Here is an 18016-nt window from a genome sequence, read left to right on the forward strand (position 1 = left end):
TATTTCAGTTTAATTAGTTTCCTTCCTATGTTTTTTAAAAGATACTTTAAAAACATGATTTTGAAAAGGAGTCTATAGGTGTCATTAGATTACCCAAAGTATCCAAGATACAATAAGGATTGAGAATCTCAGATCTAGGATGTTTGAGATGAGTTTTTTTAAAAAGGTAACTTTAGATTTTGGTAATTCAGATATCAGATTTTTCATTACTTATTACTTTATAATTTAGTTTCTTTGGAAATAAAAATCCATTCAGCAGATTTATAAGTTCAGTTTCTGTAGTGCTTTCCCTTACAATTGAGATTAATAACAAAAGTGTATTTTCTTTCCCAATTTACAAATGAGGAAACTGAGTCTCAGAATTGAGTTGTCATTAACTAATAAATATTGAAACTGGGATTGAAATCCATGACTATCCTCACTCAACTCCTGCACTAATTTTTCACTATAATGTCTTTTTTTTTGGAGTAGGTAATTTTTGTTAAATTGAAAGTACACTTATCTCACATTCAATAACAAAAGTTCACATAAGTGCTTCTTCTTTTTTTAAAAGATGGGCCTGAGGTGAATGATAAATTTGACTTAATGGAGAAATAAGACCAGGACCATAATTGGTAAAAATGTAAAATCTGTACCCACTTGACTCTTGGCACAAAGCCCAAGCTTAATGGCTTCATATGGGGATGAGGGAAGACTGTTGCCTACTTTTCACATGCTCCTTGTTGGGTTTGACAAGTATATGTTCAATAAAAAGAAAAATTTGTGACAAAACAGCATTGAGAGTGTGGTCACAACCACATCTGGCTTGCCCCTTCAACAAATTACCCAGTAATGTTTAAGTGAGAATTGCCTAGGATTTTTTTTTTTTAAAGTCTTTCAGTGGGACTTTTTTCCCCTAACTTCTTTCTGAGAATATCATCAGATAATGTTTGAAAATTCATGCATACATAATTTGATTTATTTGGGGAAGTTATTGTGATGCCTTTGTAATTATTCTGAATTTGGGGTTTTCTGTTATTTCTCAATTAATTGGATCATGAAAAAAGGCTTGTGTTGCTCTTAGACTTTATGTTTGCCCCTGGCCTTCATATGCTTCTAGATTTAATATATTACTATCCTTTGGTCCTTTTCTTTAAAAAAAAAAATAAAAGTTTTACTATTATCTTAGGTTTTTAGATCAAGTCGTATCCTATAATTCTCTCACATCCCATTCCTTTCTCTATCCCTTAGCCTTCTCTTTCGACTGAAAAAGGAAAATAAGCAAAACTAAGGATCACATCAACATACGCAGTATATAATTGAATCTATAGTCCCCCCCATTGCACTTCTGTAGTGAAAGAAGAGAGGTTCATTTCCTCCTCTTTTCTGAAGGCAAAAGTGGCTTTAGAATTAGCCAGTGTTCAGTTTCACTGCCCTCTTCTTCTAATTGATCTTGACTAAACTTTTGCTGTAAGATTTTGTCGACAGATGTATAAGCCTACTATATAAGTAAAGCCCCATGGGGAGACTCTTGGTACCCAGTGATAAAAGGAATTTATAATTTAATAGCAATAGGTAAAAGTGCTTAGAGAGGTTGAAAGTACCAGTAACTGTCCAGAGAAGTAGGTGGAGATAGCAAGAGAGGTCTCCTGGAGGGCATTGAACTTGGCATCCTTGGGCAGTGAAGGCCCCGGAGGCCCATGATTGATGTGGGAGTGGAAGAGGATAGATGGAGTGCGTGGTGGGGGTGGGAATGATGCAGGACAAAGGCAATTTGCCTTTGGGGGGAAGGGAGGGCTTGAGGGGCAGACTAAGAGCCGGGTGCTGGAGAACATCGGCAGAGTGAGAGGGACAGATCAGCCTGGCATTGATGTGCTGGGAGTAATCCCTGGGGTTGGGGAAGGAACTGCGGCATCCTGGAGCTCACGGAAAGGGAGGCTTTTCACTGCCCCAACCCGACAGCTTTGGGAGGGGACATGTGGTCAGGCTACCGCTGGAAATGCAGGGCTGATGCTTAGATTGGAGGTGGGCAGGTTGATTTGGAAATCCTGGACAGGAGAGTGTAGTTCAGGCTGTGGGATGCCTTGTTGTGTATAAGGGATGTGAGAGGAAGAAGGAGAAATGAGAGAGGCGAGCCAGGTTATCAGTCAGCATGCATTTATTAAGTGCCCACTGTGTTCCAGGCACACCGTGCAGGGCTCTGGAATCATCAAACGGTGAGCGAGTCCGTGGCCTCCAGAAGCTTAGGGGAAGGCGAAGACAAGGATGTCTGCAGGGTGGCCATCCCACTGTCAGCAGTGACCTGGGAAAGACCCGTCCTACGGTGGAGGAGGGGGCCGGAGGGGTGCAGACAGCAGGAGCTTGGCCCGGGCAGCCTGGGCGGTATTATCCAAGAGCAAACGTTCATGGTCACAGTGTTACTGCTTTTGTCGTAGCTCGCAGGGAAAGGTCGACTCCAGTATTTGCCATGAAAAATCGCATTTTAATAAGCTTTTGGAATTCTTGCGCATAATGGAAAAATCAGCACGTCACTGACTTAAAGCAAGCTTTGTGTCACACTGGAGACCTTGAAGTGAGTTAGAATTTTGATGGCTTCTGTTAATAGGTAGAAGCAGGGGACTGGTTATGAGAACAGACCCAAACTATCCAAACCTGAATCATTCTGACTGGATCCAGATCTGAGTTTCTATCAAGTGCTCTTGGTAAATGCTCTTGGTAAACGTAGTGAACGTTTCTCCATTTCTCTCCATTCCAGAATCTTTGCTGCCTCATTTTAAAACCTTCCAGGATCTTTGGTTATTTGATATCTCAAGGCCCTTCTTGATCTGTTCCCATGAAGCCTGTAAAATCTTGAGCGTCACAAGGAAAGCGTGTGGCTCTCAGTCTTTGACTGGCTGGGATCATAGGCCCTGTAGTGCAAACCTTCTCACCCAATAGAGCTGAAAACCAAGGTCCCTAATAAGGCCCAGTGGCCAGGTGGTTTGGCCAGGTCTGCACAGCAGGATAACTCAGCGATGCTGGCTGGTCCCCCAGACAGACACACTTTTCCCTTTCATCCTTTCTGTCTGACCTTTGGTTTCAGGTTTGTCGTGTCAAGTTCTAGGCCACCAGCAGGAAACGGGCCTGATGCTTCGTTTCCGCTGGAAACCCTCACAACCCGGCTTTACCCATCCCTTTTATTTGCCCTGTCTCAAAGGGTGAGTTTCTCGGTCGCTCCGGCGTCTTTTCTTTCCCTTGGAAGCGGGAGGGTCCCGGTGGCCTGCAGCATCAGCCGGGCCCCCGTGAGCTGCTGGGATCTTTTCGCCGTGTCGGAGTCCGCCGGCCACAGGCCGCTGCTCGCCAGAAAATCCCCGTTGCTTCTCGTCTGTCGCTTACACACTGGCTTGGATCGCTTGAGGGCGGACACTCTGTTTGCCAGAATCACAGTGGACAGAAAGAGGAGGGTGCAGATGAGGAAGAGCACTGAGATGATGATCAGGCAGACCAGCATGGCCATTTTGTTGTTGCCTTCCTCACAGATGTCCCTCTTAACCACGTCGTCCTGGCCGTGGCCGGGGCGCCCGGGGCTCTGCTCCGGGGCAGTGCTGCTGTCCCCCGGAGGAGGAGGGGTGTGGAGGCCGTGTCCAGGTGGAGGAGCGAAGGACGGGGGGTGAGGGGACGGGCTCCTCGGGGCCGGCGTGCCGGCGGTGCTGGCCACAGCTTTTTCTGGAGTCCCCGGGTTTAGGGAGCCTCCACCCTTGCTCCCGGTTGTTTTGTTCTGAAAGATGGGATCCCAGTCAGTGCTGTTGATAACCCAGAGGGATGTGGTATTTGCTTTTGTTTGGGGAAGCCAGGAAAAGATGGTGGTTGTCAGAAGAGCAGCATGTAGGTAACTTCCTGTGGGTTCCATGGCCAGGCTCACCTGGTCATCAATCTGTAGAGTCATAAATAAAGTTAATTAAATGATCATGAAACAGAGCTAAGGGGTTAGTTTGGAATGGCTTTAGTCAAAACAGTGGGCAGCTCTGCTGTTACCAGTAGAACTTAAAGGTTTGTTTTTGTAACGTACATATGTTTAAGGTTTCCTGACCCAGTTGAATGAACTCCGGTTTAACTGAATTACGTAACCTTGATTCCTAGGCTATTGGATTAGGAAACCTTTAAATCTCTTCAGATAGGCTTCTAAACGCAGGAAGATGGAGGAAGGCATTACAAAGAGTATTAATCATTTTTAAATGTTGTGCACAAGGGAGCTCTGTGGTCATTTCTTCCTTTCAAGCAGGCCAGACTTCAGCTTTGAGTCACTTGCTTCTGCTTTTACTTTTTTTTATTCCTTTTTTTTTTTTTTTTTTTTTTTGCTATGGTTAAGGATTCTTTGCAAAAACTTCCCCACCCTCTAAGCAAATGTATGACTGTCTTTATTGTAAAAGGAGAAGTGGAACTAGGAGACATTTTGCCTTGGAATATAAGGGGAAAACAACTGTGCAATTAATTTGAATAAAAACAGGAATTATTATTTTAATTAGTCATAATCATTCATTTCAGCAGAACACAGTGAACTGAATTTATTCCTTGAACACAGTCTAACTTTGCTGTGTAGAGGTCATTTCCATCTCTGCTCCCCCACTCCCACCCCCTACTCTCTTCACCAGTCTCCATCTCCAGCACACAGCCTTCCCTCTCCTTGTTCCTGCCTTCCCTTGCTTTATGAGCCAGGGCCATTTTGTTAGACCTAAAATCACAAAATCTAAGAGGAAAGGATTTTGTTTACCTTTGATAGAGACAACTTTAAGAATCATGACTTTTAAAAAACTTACTTAGTTTTATATTTTACAATTGTGTTTTCTTGGAGAGGAAAACAAATTTGATTTGCCTTCTTAGTCAATAAGTCAAATTGCTTCTAGTAAGAGCCCAGCACAGATTTTCAATGAAAAACTTCTGTTCAAGAAGACACATATATTGTGTTAGGTGTGTTATTAATTGACACATTTATTTACTTCTGTATACAGAGTTGTGTTCTGAGAAAAACAAATAGGATAGACATAATGCTAACTCAAATCTGACCTTCAGGATTTTCTGTTTTACTAAGACAACTGGTGGTGGAAATCTTATATATTAATTAAGATTTAGATTAATTTTGGGGTTGTGAATTTATATGGTTAATATAGTAGTATATTGATTAGGTTTTTTAGTTTTATTAGTGATTTTTTTTCAAGTTTAGATGTACAGCAAAGTCTTTAGAAGAAGAATGCTAAAAAAAAAAAAAAGTATGCTACCATTTTGTAATTAACTTCATAGAAGACTTAGAAATTAGGTATCCAAATTCTTACACATAAAATTATTTTCGGGCACTTGGTGGTGAGTCAGTTGAGAAAAGAGAGACCTTTAAGTTGAATCAAAGACTTTCTGTTGGGAGGGTTCATCCGCATTAGGTATTTTGAACATATGAAATGGGTTCACTCATGACCACTTCTAGTTCGTTAACTGTGCCCTGTCTCCAAACACACATCTTTACTCGTTGCTCAGATTATGACAATGGTTGCCATTGGGCACATAATGGGCCCCACTGTTCATTGTCTCTGGCCAGATGGGCTGCCACCCTGAAGTAAACAAACCAGGCCGACAAAAAGAGCGCTTCATGTCGACCCCCAAAAGCAGGAAAATCCAAATGAAAGACTCTTGTGAGTTCTATACCCCTCTGTCTCTCTCATGGCAGACTTACGTTTAGAAGAATTTCCTTCATCTGTGGGAGATTTTAGGGCAAGATCTATAATGCCTGATCATGAGCTATGAGCATTTTCTAATCTAATCAAAATGTTAGTAATTTTGGGAGCCTAAACTGCCAGTGGTCCATCCTGAGTTTACCCTCGGGTTCTTGGGAGGGATTTCCCTATTTTAGTCAAGACTCCAACCTTCTTGAAGAAGCTATTTCTTATTTTCAGTCATTAATAAGCCTATTTTATTAGTGAGAGCCTTGGCGAGGGAAGTGCCCTTGGAACGCTCTTCCTGAAGCACCAGCCCGGCTGACCTGGTAAGGGGTGACAGGCAAACATAAGAAAAGGTCTTTGTGACATACCTTCCAAAAGCTGCTCAGAATCTGATAGTAAAGGGAGTGTTTTAGCCAGCCGCTTCTCTGTCTCTTCTTGAAATTCAGCTGACCAAAAAAGACCTTAACTCAAAGGAGATGTGGAGAGTGTGAAAATTAAAGTCAGTCTGCAGCAAGCAAGGCGACGTGCTGCAAGCTTTCCACTTTTAAAACTAAAACCACAGATGACACATTTCCTTTCAGCTGCAACTCAAGCACATGTCAGAGGAGGGAAAAAACCCTGCCTGGCATCTAGTTTGTCTCCGGCCTGACAGGAAGCTTTGTGGAGAGAATCCCCGCCCCGGGGCGGAGCAGGGAAGCTTGCTGTTGACCCATCCTCACCTGAAGCCCTCTGGCCTGGGCAGCATCCTTCCTGGACAGAATTAGCTGGCTAAAAAGCCTCAGCCACAGGCACGGGTGCGGGGTCCTCCGAACCCCCGTGATGGGGTCTTTTTGCCTCTGGGTAATTGTGAGCTTTGGGATCACTTGGGCTCTGGGCAAAGGGACAGTTTAAAAAAAAAAAAAGGATGATGTCACTTTCAAGCCTTTCAAACGGGGGGTGGAGGGGAACCTTAGCTGGAAAAATGGCCCATGGTTCCTTTAAGTGAGCCGGCAGCATCAGCTGCTCTCCAGCAAGCTTTCCTGTGTCTCCTCCAAGCCCAGCCCGGCGTTGTCCAAGGCTGCTGAGCTGCCACAAAGAAAATGGCCGAGCTGTGAGCTCTTCCAGAGGCAGTTTGAAGTGAGAGGGGATGCCAGCAGCCTCGTGATTACAAGGGAAAGCTGAGATCAGTCACCGTCCCTGTGTCAGCACGGGCAGAGCCCTCGTGGATGAAGAAGTGATTTCTAGGTTTCTGAAAAGGCCACGCCAAAAACCTGCAGCCTGTGGCTCCCAGAAATCATGCAATAGGGACGGGCTCCGAAAAGTGCCTCACTGGCTATTACCTCAATTCTCTGAGCAGCCAAAGGAAGTGATTTGATCCAGTGACCTCTGGAGTCCCTTTGGACTCTAAATCTATAAACCATAAACCTCTTGGTGGATGGCTGCCAGCATCAGTCAGGCAACAGGCGTTTATTAATCACCTGCTACCCGTCCAGCACAGTGCTCAGCACCAGGGACACCTGTGCAGAGGATGAACCGGTCCTCCCCAGGTGGGCGACAAAAGCCTCTCCACCACTTAAACAGGAAGCTAAGATCCACTAGCTAAATGCAAGGTAGCAGGAAAGGGAGGGTGCTCACAGTTGTGGGGACAGGAAACCTGTACTAATGGTTCTCGAGCTGCATCTTAAAGGAAGAGATGAGCCCTTTGAGGGGGCAGTAAGGAGCTAGGATCAATGCAAGGCATGAGGGGGACATGGAAAGGCTACATGGGGAGCAGGGTAAATGCCAGACTGGGAGAATTGTACGTTCTGAGAGGCGGAGTAGTGTACAGTGAGACAAGAAGGCTGGGAGGGAAATCCTATTTATCCCCAGGGGATAGGGAGCCACCTGAATTGATTGAGCAAAGGAGTTGTACGGTAAACTGGAATTCCACTTGACCAGCTGTCTAATGGCCATTTCTACTCAAGTTGCCTCAAACCTGGAAGTCCTCCCTGCTCCTGTTCCCCACCTGATCTTCCTGGGAGTTTGTCTGTTTTTGCCCTTCCCAGACTTCAGGATCTGTATCTCACACCTCTCCTGAGCTCTGGTCCACGGTCATCAGCTTTAAGTCAGGCACCTCAGACTCGACGGGTCCAAACGGCTCATTATCTTGGCCCCCAGACTGTTTGCTCTGTATTCAGAATGCTGCCATCCTCCGGCCCCGAATCTGCAGCTTCTCCCCGACCCCACGAGTCTCGTGGGCCGTTAAGCATTGTTATTGCTCTATGGCCCTCCTGACACACTTCTCCTTCCCCCATCCCCTAGTTCTGGTCCTAAAGACCTCTGGCTGGGCTTTCCTTGACCTTCCTGTTCTGAGTCCTTGGTAGAGGCCTTCACCCTTCACATGGGTACTTCCTCCTGACTCTCCCAGTTGTGTCCCTTATGAGGTGGGCCCTGGGTAAGAGCCACTTGCACATTTGAAAACTATGAAGGTCAGCGAAGTCTTCTTCCACCCATGGGCCCACCTGCCATCCTGCGCGTACTCAGGTGCCCCCCATCTCTGCCGTACCCTGTACCGTGAACTCCAGACTCTTCTGGCTGCCCTTTAAGACCCTCTAGACACTAGCCCAGCCCCTCTTCTCCATCTTGAGCGCTCACCTTGTCAGCCTTATCATTGTCTTACTGTTCCCTAAAAACAATCACCTTTCCTTGCTATTATACTTATTTGCATTCTCTTGGAGCGCTCTTCCTCCTCACGCTTCAAGGCTCTTGTTGCTCTTTGCCAATCAATAGTACCTCGGAAGCTCTTCGAAAGAGGAGACGGAGGTCACATGGTAGGTGCTCCTCCTCGGGGGCCCTGAGATTATTGTTTGGGGCAGAGATTTCTGGTAACCCCGGTGGCTGCTTTGTTCTTCTTTTTGCCTCTCTTGCTTTGGGGAGGGGGTACCACCTCTCCCCTTTTTCTTCACTCCTGAGAATTACTGAAACGCTGATGCTGTTGAAGGTGCCCGGAGCCATTGAAACCTCAGATTTGTGTCCTGAGTTTATGTAATTGAGTAATTTTTTGGTGATTGCCTCTCTACACACCTGTTAAAAACCGCCCAAGGACTCTGGTTGCAGTTTGTTTACCGGTGTCTCTTTGTCATCTTGCTTAGGTTCAAGACTGGCCAGATCAACGGGGATTTGCTTATATACCACGTCTTACTAACTTTAAAGCCATATTATGCAAAGCCATATGAGATAGTAATGGACCTCACCCATGCCGGGCCTAGCAATCGCTTTAAGACAGACTTCCTCTCCAAGTGGTTTGTTGTTTTCCCGGGCTTTGCTTACGAGAACGTCTCTTCGGTCTACATCTACAACTGTAATTCTTGGGTTCGGGAGTACACCAAATACCATGAGAGACTGCTCACGGGACTCAAAGGCAGCAAAAGACTCTTTTTCATAGACTCTCCCTCGAAACTGGCTGAGCATATCGATTATGATCAGCAAAAACTGCCAGCCGCGACCTTGGCTCTGGATGAGGACCTCAAGGTGTACAACAGTGCTCTCAAGCTGGCTCACAAGGATACCAAGGTGACCCTCAAGGTAAGTTTTCCTTTACTTGTCCATTGCCCCCTTCCTTGTTAACTAGGCCACGATGCCTGGTACCAGTGAGAACAAAAGCAGGCCGTGATGCCAAGAGCAGTCCTTGGAGAGCGTCTAGCTTCTGTGGTGGTTGCTAGGTGGTGAGGGGGTAGAAGGGAGGAGCAGTATTATGGGCCATTTAAGTGGCTTGTGTAGGGCTAAGGAATCAGTCCTGCCAGTAGCTCAAGAATTCTGAGTCACAAAAAATATGTACAAAAAATATTACAGCAGCTCTCTTCTCAGGGCAAAAAAGTCAGAAGTGGAGGGGATGCCCATTAATTGGGGAATGGCTCAATAAACTGTGATATGTGTTTCTGATGGAATATTATTGTTCTATGGGAAATGATGAGCAGGATGCTCCCAGGGGGAAAAAAAACCTGGAAAGTCCCTCATGAACTCAAGCAAAGTGAAATGTGCTATATACAAAGCCATAGTAATGTTCTGCGATGACTCACTGTAAATGACTTTGCTATTCTCAGTAGTACAATCATCTGTGATTACTCTGAAAGACTTTATGATGACAAATCCTATCCATATTCAGAGAAGGAACTGATTGTGTCTGAATACACATTGAAGTATATTCTCATTCTTCCCCCCCCTCCTTTTTTTCCCTTCACTCCCCCCCCTTTCTTTTTAACTTAATTTTTCTTGAGAGTTTTTATTTTCATTAGGCTAGAAAATCTATGTTTTCACAATTTGACGTTTATGGAAATCTATAACTTCACATGTAGTTTCTTAATTATAGGTGGAGATAAGAGAGAGAACCTAGAACTCAAAAAAACTTAATGCAAAAAAAAAGTTTGTAACTGTAATATTAAATAAATAAAGTAAAACAAAACAAAAAGAGAGGAAAAAAGAATTCTAGGTTATAGCCTCGTAGTCATTACAATTTGGTAGAGCATGAGATACAAACTTTGTATTTGTACGTGATTCTGAAAAGCTTAATTTTTCTAAATAAATATTTCAGAGATTTTTCTACCTGGTATTTATATATTACTTTAAGATTTACAAAGCACTTTATATATTTTATCTTATTTGGTCCTTACAGTAAACTTCTGAGGAAGGTGCTATTATTTTAATTTTATAGATGAGTAAACTGAGGCAGACAATGATTAAATGCCTTTCTAATGGTCCCACAGCTAGTCCTGGTCTACTGCTCTAGACTTTACAATTTTCTTTTGAGAATCCTGAAGTATTTGAGGGGACTTTAAATAATAATTGGGTAAATTACCACAATCATGTGTATAGTGCTTTAGGATTTACAAATTGTTTTCCTCACAACAATCATGTATAAATGCAGGGTATATCAAAATTCTTAATGGGGTGTTAATTTATTAAGATTTGAGGTGTCACATATATTGTATCTAGGATATACTGTAACATATTTAACATGTATAAGACTGCCTGCTATCTAGGGGAGGGGGTGGAGGGAGGGAAGGGAAAAGTCGAAACAGAAGCGAGTGCAAGGGATAATGTTGTAAAAAATTACCCTGGCATGGGTTCTGTCAATAAAAAGTTATAATAATAAAAAAAGACTTGGGGTACCTCTCTTAATCCTCAGCTTACAGCCTGGGAATGAGTGCGACCATTTCCTAAAGGACGAGCTTTTGTTTGTCTTTCCAGGTTGGCTCTACTGCGATCCAAGTGACGTCATCTGAGCGAACTAAAGTCCTGGGACAGACGGTTTTTCTGAATGATATTTACTATGCCTCTGAGATTGAAGAAATCTGTCTTGTGGACGAAAACCAGTTCACTCTGACCATTTCCAATCAGGGCACTCCCCTCACCTTCATGCATCAAGAGTGTGAAGGCATTGTGGCGTCCATCATTCACATCCGAACTCGATGGGAGCTGTCCCAGCCAGATTCCATCCCCCAGCACACTAAGATCCGGCCAAAGGACGTTCCCGGAACACTTTTGAATATCGCATTACTTAACTTGGGTAGTTCGGACCCAAGTTTACGGTAGTTTGAATTTAAATTTGTTTAGATTTCACAGACTGCTTAAGTAATGACAAATCCACTATAAAGGCTTTAAGCAGATCCAGATAACACTGCAGATCAGAAAGTCAGGATGTCCCATGCCATGTCGGTCTAGACTGGATGAATCCAGCTGCCCCTGGATGCTGTCATGTTAGCCATCTGAGAAATATCATCTAAGCTCACGACACTGACCTGGCAGCTTTTAGAAGAAAGAGCCACTTAAAAACAAGCAAAAATAAAAACAAAAAAAAAATAAAAACCCAAACCCCACCCACATTCATATTTAACTGCTTCTCTTCCATCTTCATCCTCCTCCAGAGTAGTTTCCTCATGTTAGAAAATATATCTCATGTTTTCTAAGAACCAAATGACATTATCCTTGTTTAATAATGGAGGACTTAAAGTGGAATAACTCCAAAAGTTATATTCTCTGTCATTGATTTAGAATTAAAAAAAAAAAATTCATTATAAAGATGAATATAAAGAATACCAAAAGCAATGTAATCTTGGTTCTGCTTAAGCCTCTTTGTGGGTTTTCTTAGATACTATAGTTAGGGTAATTCAGTGTCCCAATTGTTTGTAATACACAGTCCCAAGGTTTTCAAAGCTAGGGGAAAAAAAACTTCCATAAGATATAGATAGAGCAAAGGAATGTCTGAAGTAGGAGCTACTGAAATCTTGGAATAACTATGACATTGACTTTCTGTGAGAGTGGGATTTAAAGTTGTAAGTTTCACTTCACCCTCCAGATTAATCTGAATAATAATTCTGAATAATCATTGTAATTATGCTTTAGTAACATTAGCTTGAGTTATAAGATGTTGGTTTTTCTTTAATGAGTTGATTTGAATTGTCAACTGTTTTGGCACAATACCCCCACCAAATATTGTCAGCCAAATTACAGGAGGGCTGGTGACTAACAGAAATCTTCTTTTTAGGTATCAGTAATTTAAAAATGATTAGATGCTTAATTGAGGAAAACTAAATTCCCCAAGATAGTTAAGCCACCATTTATGTAATTCCTTTACATTTGGAAATTAAGGGTGAGGGCAGGAGGATTTTACTTTTTCAAAATCTATCTTGTCTCTTGCTTTTATTTAGTAATTGTCCACTGCACATTTTACAATCATGGTGGCAGTTTTTGTTTCTAACCACTGTGGTGGTAGGGTCATGTTTAATAATCAGGCTATTTGGAAATTTCATTTATGTGAAAGGGAAATAAAGAAAGAATGAAGTATTATTCATGGAATAAATTAAGTTTGGGTTGGTTTTTTTTTTTTTTTTTTTTTTTGGTAATGATTAATACATATTCAATACCAGCATTTAGTAAATGTTTCCAGGATGCTGAGCATATTGTTTGTACCCTGGAGACATTTGGATTGAAGATGCTGGAATTTGAATTTGTTTCCTTTTAGTTAGCAATTGTACCATCTAAACTGTGCCACTTCTATTACTAATAATTTCTCTATTATTAACTCGATCTAATTGGTCAGATTAGTATACATTGCAGTGTCAGCTTCTAGAAGAACAGAGGATTTTCAGATTTAGAGACTGAAGGAACCTTAAATATCATTTTTCCATTTCATTTTGATTAGTTTGAAAATAGATTGAAGTCCCAGAGTATTATAGGTAGCAAGCAGCAGAACTGGGATTCAGCCCCAATTTTTCTGCTTCCAAATTCAGACCTCTTTTAGATTTTATATTAAATGGAAGTGTTTCTTTCTGCTTGAATCTGCCTCTCCCAGTTTGCTCTGTCAGACCTGGCTCTTCTTTTAGGGACTTTCTCTGTCTTTTGCAGTCACTTACCTCACAGTGCTATAATAGCTAGGTTAAAAGTGTTCATTTGGAAGAATTGACAGAGATATCTTTAACTCTCCTCCATTCCCAATTTGAAGGATTCATGTTTGACCACAGAAACTGAACTATTTACCCATAATTCTTTCAAGCGTAAAGAGTAACCGCTTACACTTAATCTTTTTGTTAAAATATCATTTGTTGTATATAAAATGTATGTATGTAAAATGATTTTTTCAAAATTGGAAGAAGAAATGTTGAAATTGCTTCATTTGTGTTTTCTTCCAGGTCAGCCGCCTATAATCTTCTCTGTGCCTTAACCTGTACCTTTAATTTAAAAATTGAGGGCCAATTACTAGAAACATCAGGTCTGTGTATACCTGCCAACAATACCCTTTTTATTGTCTCTATTAGTAAAACCCTGGCAGCTAATGAGCCACACCTCACCTTAGAGTTTTTGGAAGAGTGCATTTCCGGATTTAGCAAATCCAGTAAGTAATGGCAGTTTTCTTACACACTACAAATGAATCTGAGAAAATGCAAAGAAAATGTTTTTGTTTGGGAATTTGAGAATGAAGTTTTTTACTTGTCACCTTGTCAGCTTTAGGGCGGTGGGCTTTGATTATCAAAGGCCAATGAAGGACTTTGGCCCCAGCAAGTGTTGAGAATAGCATGCCCACTCTCCCAATCAATTGAAAAGCCTATCTTCTTTTTTCTCTGCCCAATGTTTTTTTGTCACTTTACCTCCAAGTGATGTACTGCTTCTGAGTAGTGTTCTTTTCACTGACAGTGGCATGAAGGGGCTTAAAATTCAAGATTCCCAATCATGCCTTGATTGATGGACTGGAGATGGGGAGAGACTATGGGCATTTTAGAAAACCAGAAAATCCCTTCCCCACAAAACAAAAGCGCTCGTTACTTTGATACTTTACAAATTTTCTCTACTTCTCTAAAACATTTCTGGACAAATTTGGTTTGTCTTGAATTTTGTGATGTTTTTTGTAATGATTGAGAAAAACTCTGAGCAGTCAGTAAAAGCAGTTGAGCTTTAAAAAAAAAAAAGTGGGCCTAATGCCTTCTAATCTTTAAATATTTATTTTCCATCAACCATCAAACCATGTCACAATTCTTATCTTTCAAATAACATACGTGCTATGTCGCTTCTCTTGTCGCATTTTCTCGCCCTTTTTCAAGTTTTCTAGTTTGAGGCTATTTAGGTTTATGCGAATCTTCTGTCAGGAATTTTGCTCAAACAAACCAAAATCAAGAAAATAATCACTCAGCAATGCAATAATGATGAAGTTGATGTACTGATTCAGTGAATTTCTTTTCCAGGTATTGAACTGAAGCACCTGTGTCTAGAATACATGACTCCCTGGCTATCAAATCTAGTCCGTTTCTGTAAACATAATGATGATGCCAAACGACAGAGAGTCACTGCTATTCTTGATAAACTTATAACAATGACCATAAATGAAAAGCAGATGTACCCATCGATCCAAGCCAAGATATGGGGAAGCCTCGGGCAGGTATTCGTGTGGCAGAAATTCAGCTTAGGAGGCTCATCACCACATTTCGATAGGGTTAATTTTTAACAGTGATAATATTTGAATGGGAAAGATAAAGTTCTTTAGCATTACAGTTTGGGCACTTTAGTCTCATAAAAAGCAACAAAAAAAATTTGATCTAGTTTTTAGCATTAGTATGGTATTCATTTGGTTGGAGTAAGTTAAGTGCCGAGGCCTTTCGCCAAAAGGGGATCAATAAATGTTCATTGGAAAAGTGCTTTGTAAACTCTAGGTTGGTATATAAATTTGAGCTACTCTAAAAGACAGTGCTCCCCTTTGAGATCATTCCCGGAGGCTGCTCTGGCAGAACCAAAACAACAGGATGAAAGTCTAAAGAATGTTTTCCCTTTCAGAACAGTCTCCATAGGGGGAACTATTTTTTATCGCAAGAATGCTGGTCAAAATGCTTTTAAGAGAGCAGTAGATAGGCAGTCCCTGTGCTCAGTTCCATCACTTTAGAGCCCTCCCTGCCTGAGATCTGGATCTCGGGAGCAGTTCTTTATAGCAAACCTACTTAACTTTTCTAGAGTAGTTCAGGTCCACCAGAATAAAACATTATCTAGGGAAAAGAAATGAGGTTTCAGGGAATATTAAGTAGGATCCCTGACTCATGATCCACAAATTAATCAGATGAACAAATTTGCCATTCCACAGAAAGCAATTCATGGCCAACTATTTTTGCTGAGCCTTTTCATGTAAAGCTGATGCTGGGATGGCTGATAATGAGATAGGAGAAAGCTTGTTTATTTGGCTGATTTCTGGACATTTTGAAGGAACCATTTGGGTGCTGTATGTAGCTATAATTAGCAGAAAGGAGCTTCTTTGGTTGGGGGGTTTGGCTTGTTGTTTTACTGTTTTCTCCTGTAGATTACAGATCTGCTCGATGTAGTGCTGGACAGCTTCATCAAAACCAGTGCCACAGGTGGTTTGGGATCCATCAAGGCTGAAGTGATGGCCGACACGGCTGTGGCTCTGGCTTCCGGGAACGTGAAACTAGTTTCGAGCAAGGTGCGCGCTTCCTCTCTGTGCCTTGTATTCTGGACTCTGCCATATGCTTGTCATTTTAGAGTTAAATTACTAAGGAATTGCTGTGTGTTGGGATTTGTACCTCTTGTGTCGCTCTAACAACAACCACAACAAAAACCCCACAAAAGCCTTGCTTCTTTCCAGGTGATTGGAAGAATGTGCAAAATCATTGACAAGACCTGCCTCTCTCCAACTCCTACCTTAGAACAGCACCTCATGTGGGATGATATCGCCATTTTAGCACGCTACATGCTAATGCTGTCCTTCAATAATTCTCTGGATGTGGCGGCTCATCTTCCCTACCTCTTCCATGTGGTGACTCTGTTGGTGGCCACAGGTCCCTTGTCCCTTCGTGCTTCCACACATGGACTGGTCATCAATATCATCCATTCTCTGTGCACGTGCTCCCAGCTTCACTTTAGTGGTAAGTGGGGGAGGCGTCCCTGCCGGCTCCCAGGGCCGCTCGGCTGCTCTGGCCGGGGCTCAGCTAATACCAGACTAAGTGTCCGAGGAGGACGAGAGCGTTGTTGGCCTCGGGTCCCGACGTGTGCCGGACTCTCGAGGTGGAGCTCGTGGGTTGGAGCTGAGGGGCCCCCAGGGAGTTTGGTAGGGGAGCTCTGAGAGGGGCTTTGTAGGTAGCCACTGAATCCAAAGCCCTGGGAGCCCTTATGTCCCTGGAGCTGTGTCAGGCAGGTGGATCTGCACCTTGGACGTCTAGTCTAGTTCTGAGGGAACCAAAAGGTAGAGCGGTCCGGGGGGGTCCTGTGGCCTCGTGACTTTGAGTGCAGTGTCTGTGTTGTGTTTTTAATTTCACAGAAGAGACCAAGCAAGTTTTACGACTGAGTCTGACTGAGTTCTCACTACCTAAGTTTTACTTGCTGTTTGGCATCAGCAAAGTCAAATCGGCTGCTGTGATAGCCTTCCGGTCCAGTTACCGGGACAGGTCTTTCTCCCCTGGCTCCTATGAGAGGGAGACCTTTGCCCTGGCCTCCTTGGAGACAGTCACAGAAGCTCTCTTGGAGATCATGGAGGTATGATTGGTGGGGCAGTAAGAGGTCAGATCCTTGCGTCTGTTTTCTCCCGGGGCAGCCAATAACGTCTCCCTGAGGTGTTTATATTTTTAAACCTTTTGGTGAAGTGTGTGACTTGATAGCAAGTTTGCTAAGTGTTTGTATCTGCATCTTCACATACTCATGAGTATTTTCTTTTAGGCTTGTATGAGAGATATTCCTGCATGCAAGTGGCTGGACCAGTGGACGGAGCTAGCCCAGAGGTATGTGGGCTCCCTGATTCCGCGGCCTCTTCCTTTCTGGAGAGCTGCGTGTGGGGTGGAGGTCTGTGAGACTCCTTTTGCTTCGTTACAGGTTTGCGTTCCAGTACAATCCCTCCCTGCAGCCCAGAGCTCTGGTTGTGTTTGGTTGTATCAGCAAAAGAGTGTCCCATGGGCAGATCAAGCAGATTATCCGCATTCTTAGCAAGGTATGTTTGCTTTTGTTTCTGCTGCTTTGTGAGTCCGAGGTCCTTCGCAGGGTCCTCCCCTTGAGTTAATGTGCTTCTGTCCTGGCTGTTCTTTGGAAAGGTGTTTTGATTGTTTTCTTCACTTTAGTTTATGGAAAGAAGACATGACTGTGTCAAAGATATTTTTTTAAAAGGGAACCATGTCCCCAAAATACAAAAAGCAAACGTCGAGGGTGGGGAGCGGGAGTGTTGTTAGAGCAGCCGTTTTTGCTAAACGGGAACTGAAAAATTTGCCAAAATCAAGCTCTCCAAAGCTATTCAGCTTTGAGCTGCCAGCACGTGATATGCATGATCTTCATCCCTTGGCTCTGTAGAGATGGTGGCTGTTCTGAAATAGGCAAATGTTGCCCTGAACCAGGAAACACTTTGGATAGCAGTTTCTAATTACCTTATGCCAAAGTTCTTCAGATAGCCAGGACACTGTTGTCTTGCCTTGTCGTTCCAGAGACTGTTATTAAGATTGCCTAATAAATTATTTCCTCCTTCTTTGAATTGATTTTGAGCTACACTTAAATGCAATTTTGAAATTAGTATTTGACTCTAATGAAAATGAAACACAGAACTCTTGTTTTCCCAAAACAGGGACTTGAGAGCTGCCTAAAAGGACCTGATAATTATAACAGTCAAGTTCTGATTGAAGCTACCGTAATAGCGCTAACCAAATTACAACCACTTCTTAATAAGGTAATGATTCTCAACATGCAAGAAAAAATAAATACATTTTTAAAGAAAATAAGTAGAACATCATGTTCTGGAAATTTTAAAGCCCATCAGCTTAATCATTGCATCCCATTTCCTTTTTCCTGGTTAGGCCCAAGATCATAGATATATTTTCTTTCAAATAATTGAGAAAGATTAAGAATGCAAATCATCTCAATCA

General features: G+C 42.6%; 2 protein-coding genes across 2 annotated transcripts in view; one reads left to right on the forward strand and one right to left on the reverse strand.

The window, feature by feature from the left end:
* NF1 (neurofibromin 1) overlaps window positions 1–18016 on the forward strand; it is a 236938-nt gene that overhangs the window by 187832 nt on the left and 31090 nt on the right. Inside the window, exons 37-46 of the mRNA XM_051992369.1 lie at window positions 8777–9209; window positions 10872–11212; window positions 13313–13515; window positions 14360–14553; window positions 15460–15600; window positions 15763–16042; window positions 16435–16649; window positions 16830–16891; window positions 16983–17097; window positions 17719–17820. Coding sequence (XP_051848329.1) covers window positions 8777–9209; window positions 10872–11212; window positions 13313–13515; window positions 14360–14553; window positions 15460–15600; window positions 15763–16042; window positions 16435–16649; window positions 16830–16891; window positions 16983–17097; window positions 17719–17820 — 2086 coding nt within the window. The remainder of the gene's footprint in view (window positions 1–8776; window positions 9210–10871; window positions 11213–13312; window positions 13516–14359; window positions 14554–15459; window positions 15601–15762; window positions 16043–16434; window positions 16650–16829; window positions 16892–16982; window positions 17098–17718; window positions 17821–18016) is intronic.
* EVI2A (ecotropic viral integration site 2A) lies at window positions 2120–6281 on the reverse strand. Its single transcript, XM_051992368.1, has 2 exons — window positions 6035–6281; window positions 2120–3892 (listed from the first exon to the last, which is right to left on the reverse strand). The coding sequence occupies exon 2, from the start codon at window positions 3866–3868 to the stop codon at window positions 3170–3172; it is 699 nt and encodes a 232-aa protein (XP_051848328.1). The 5' UTR covers window positions 3869–3892; window positions 6035–6281; the 3' UTR covers window positions 2120–3169.

This window comes from Antechinus flavipes, chromosome 4 (genome assembly GCF_016432865.1).
Source record: "Antechinus flavipes isolate AdamAnt ecotype Samford, QLD, Australia chromosome 4, AdamAnt_v2, whole genome shotgun sequence".
NCBI lineage: Eukaryota > Metazoa > Chordata > Mammalia > Dasyuromorphia > Dasyuridae > Antechinus > Antechinus flavipes.

Coding starts and splice junctions, on each gene's coding strand:
- EVI2A (XM_051992368.1), bottom strand. CDS start 3,868: ATGGAACCCACAGGAAGTTACCTACATGCTGCTCTTCTGACAACCACC.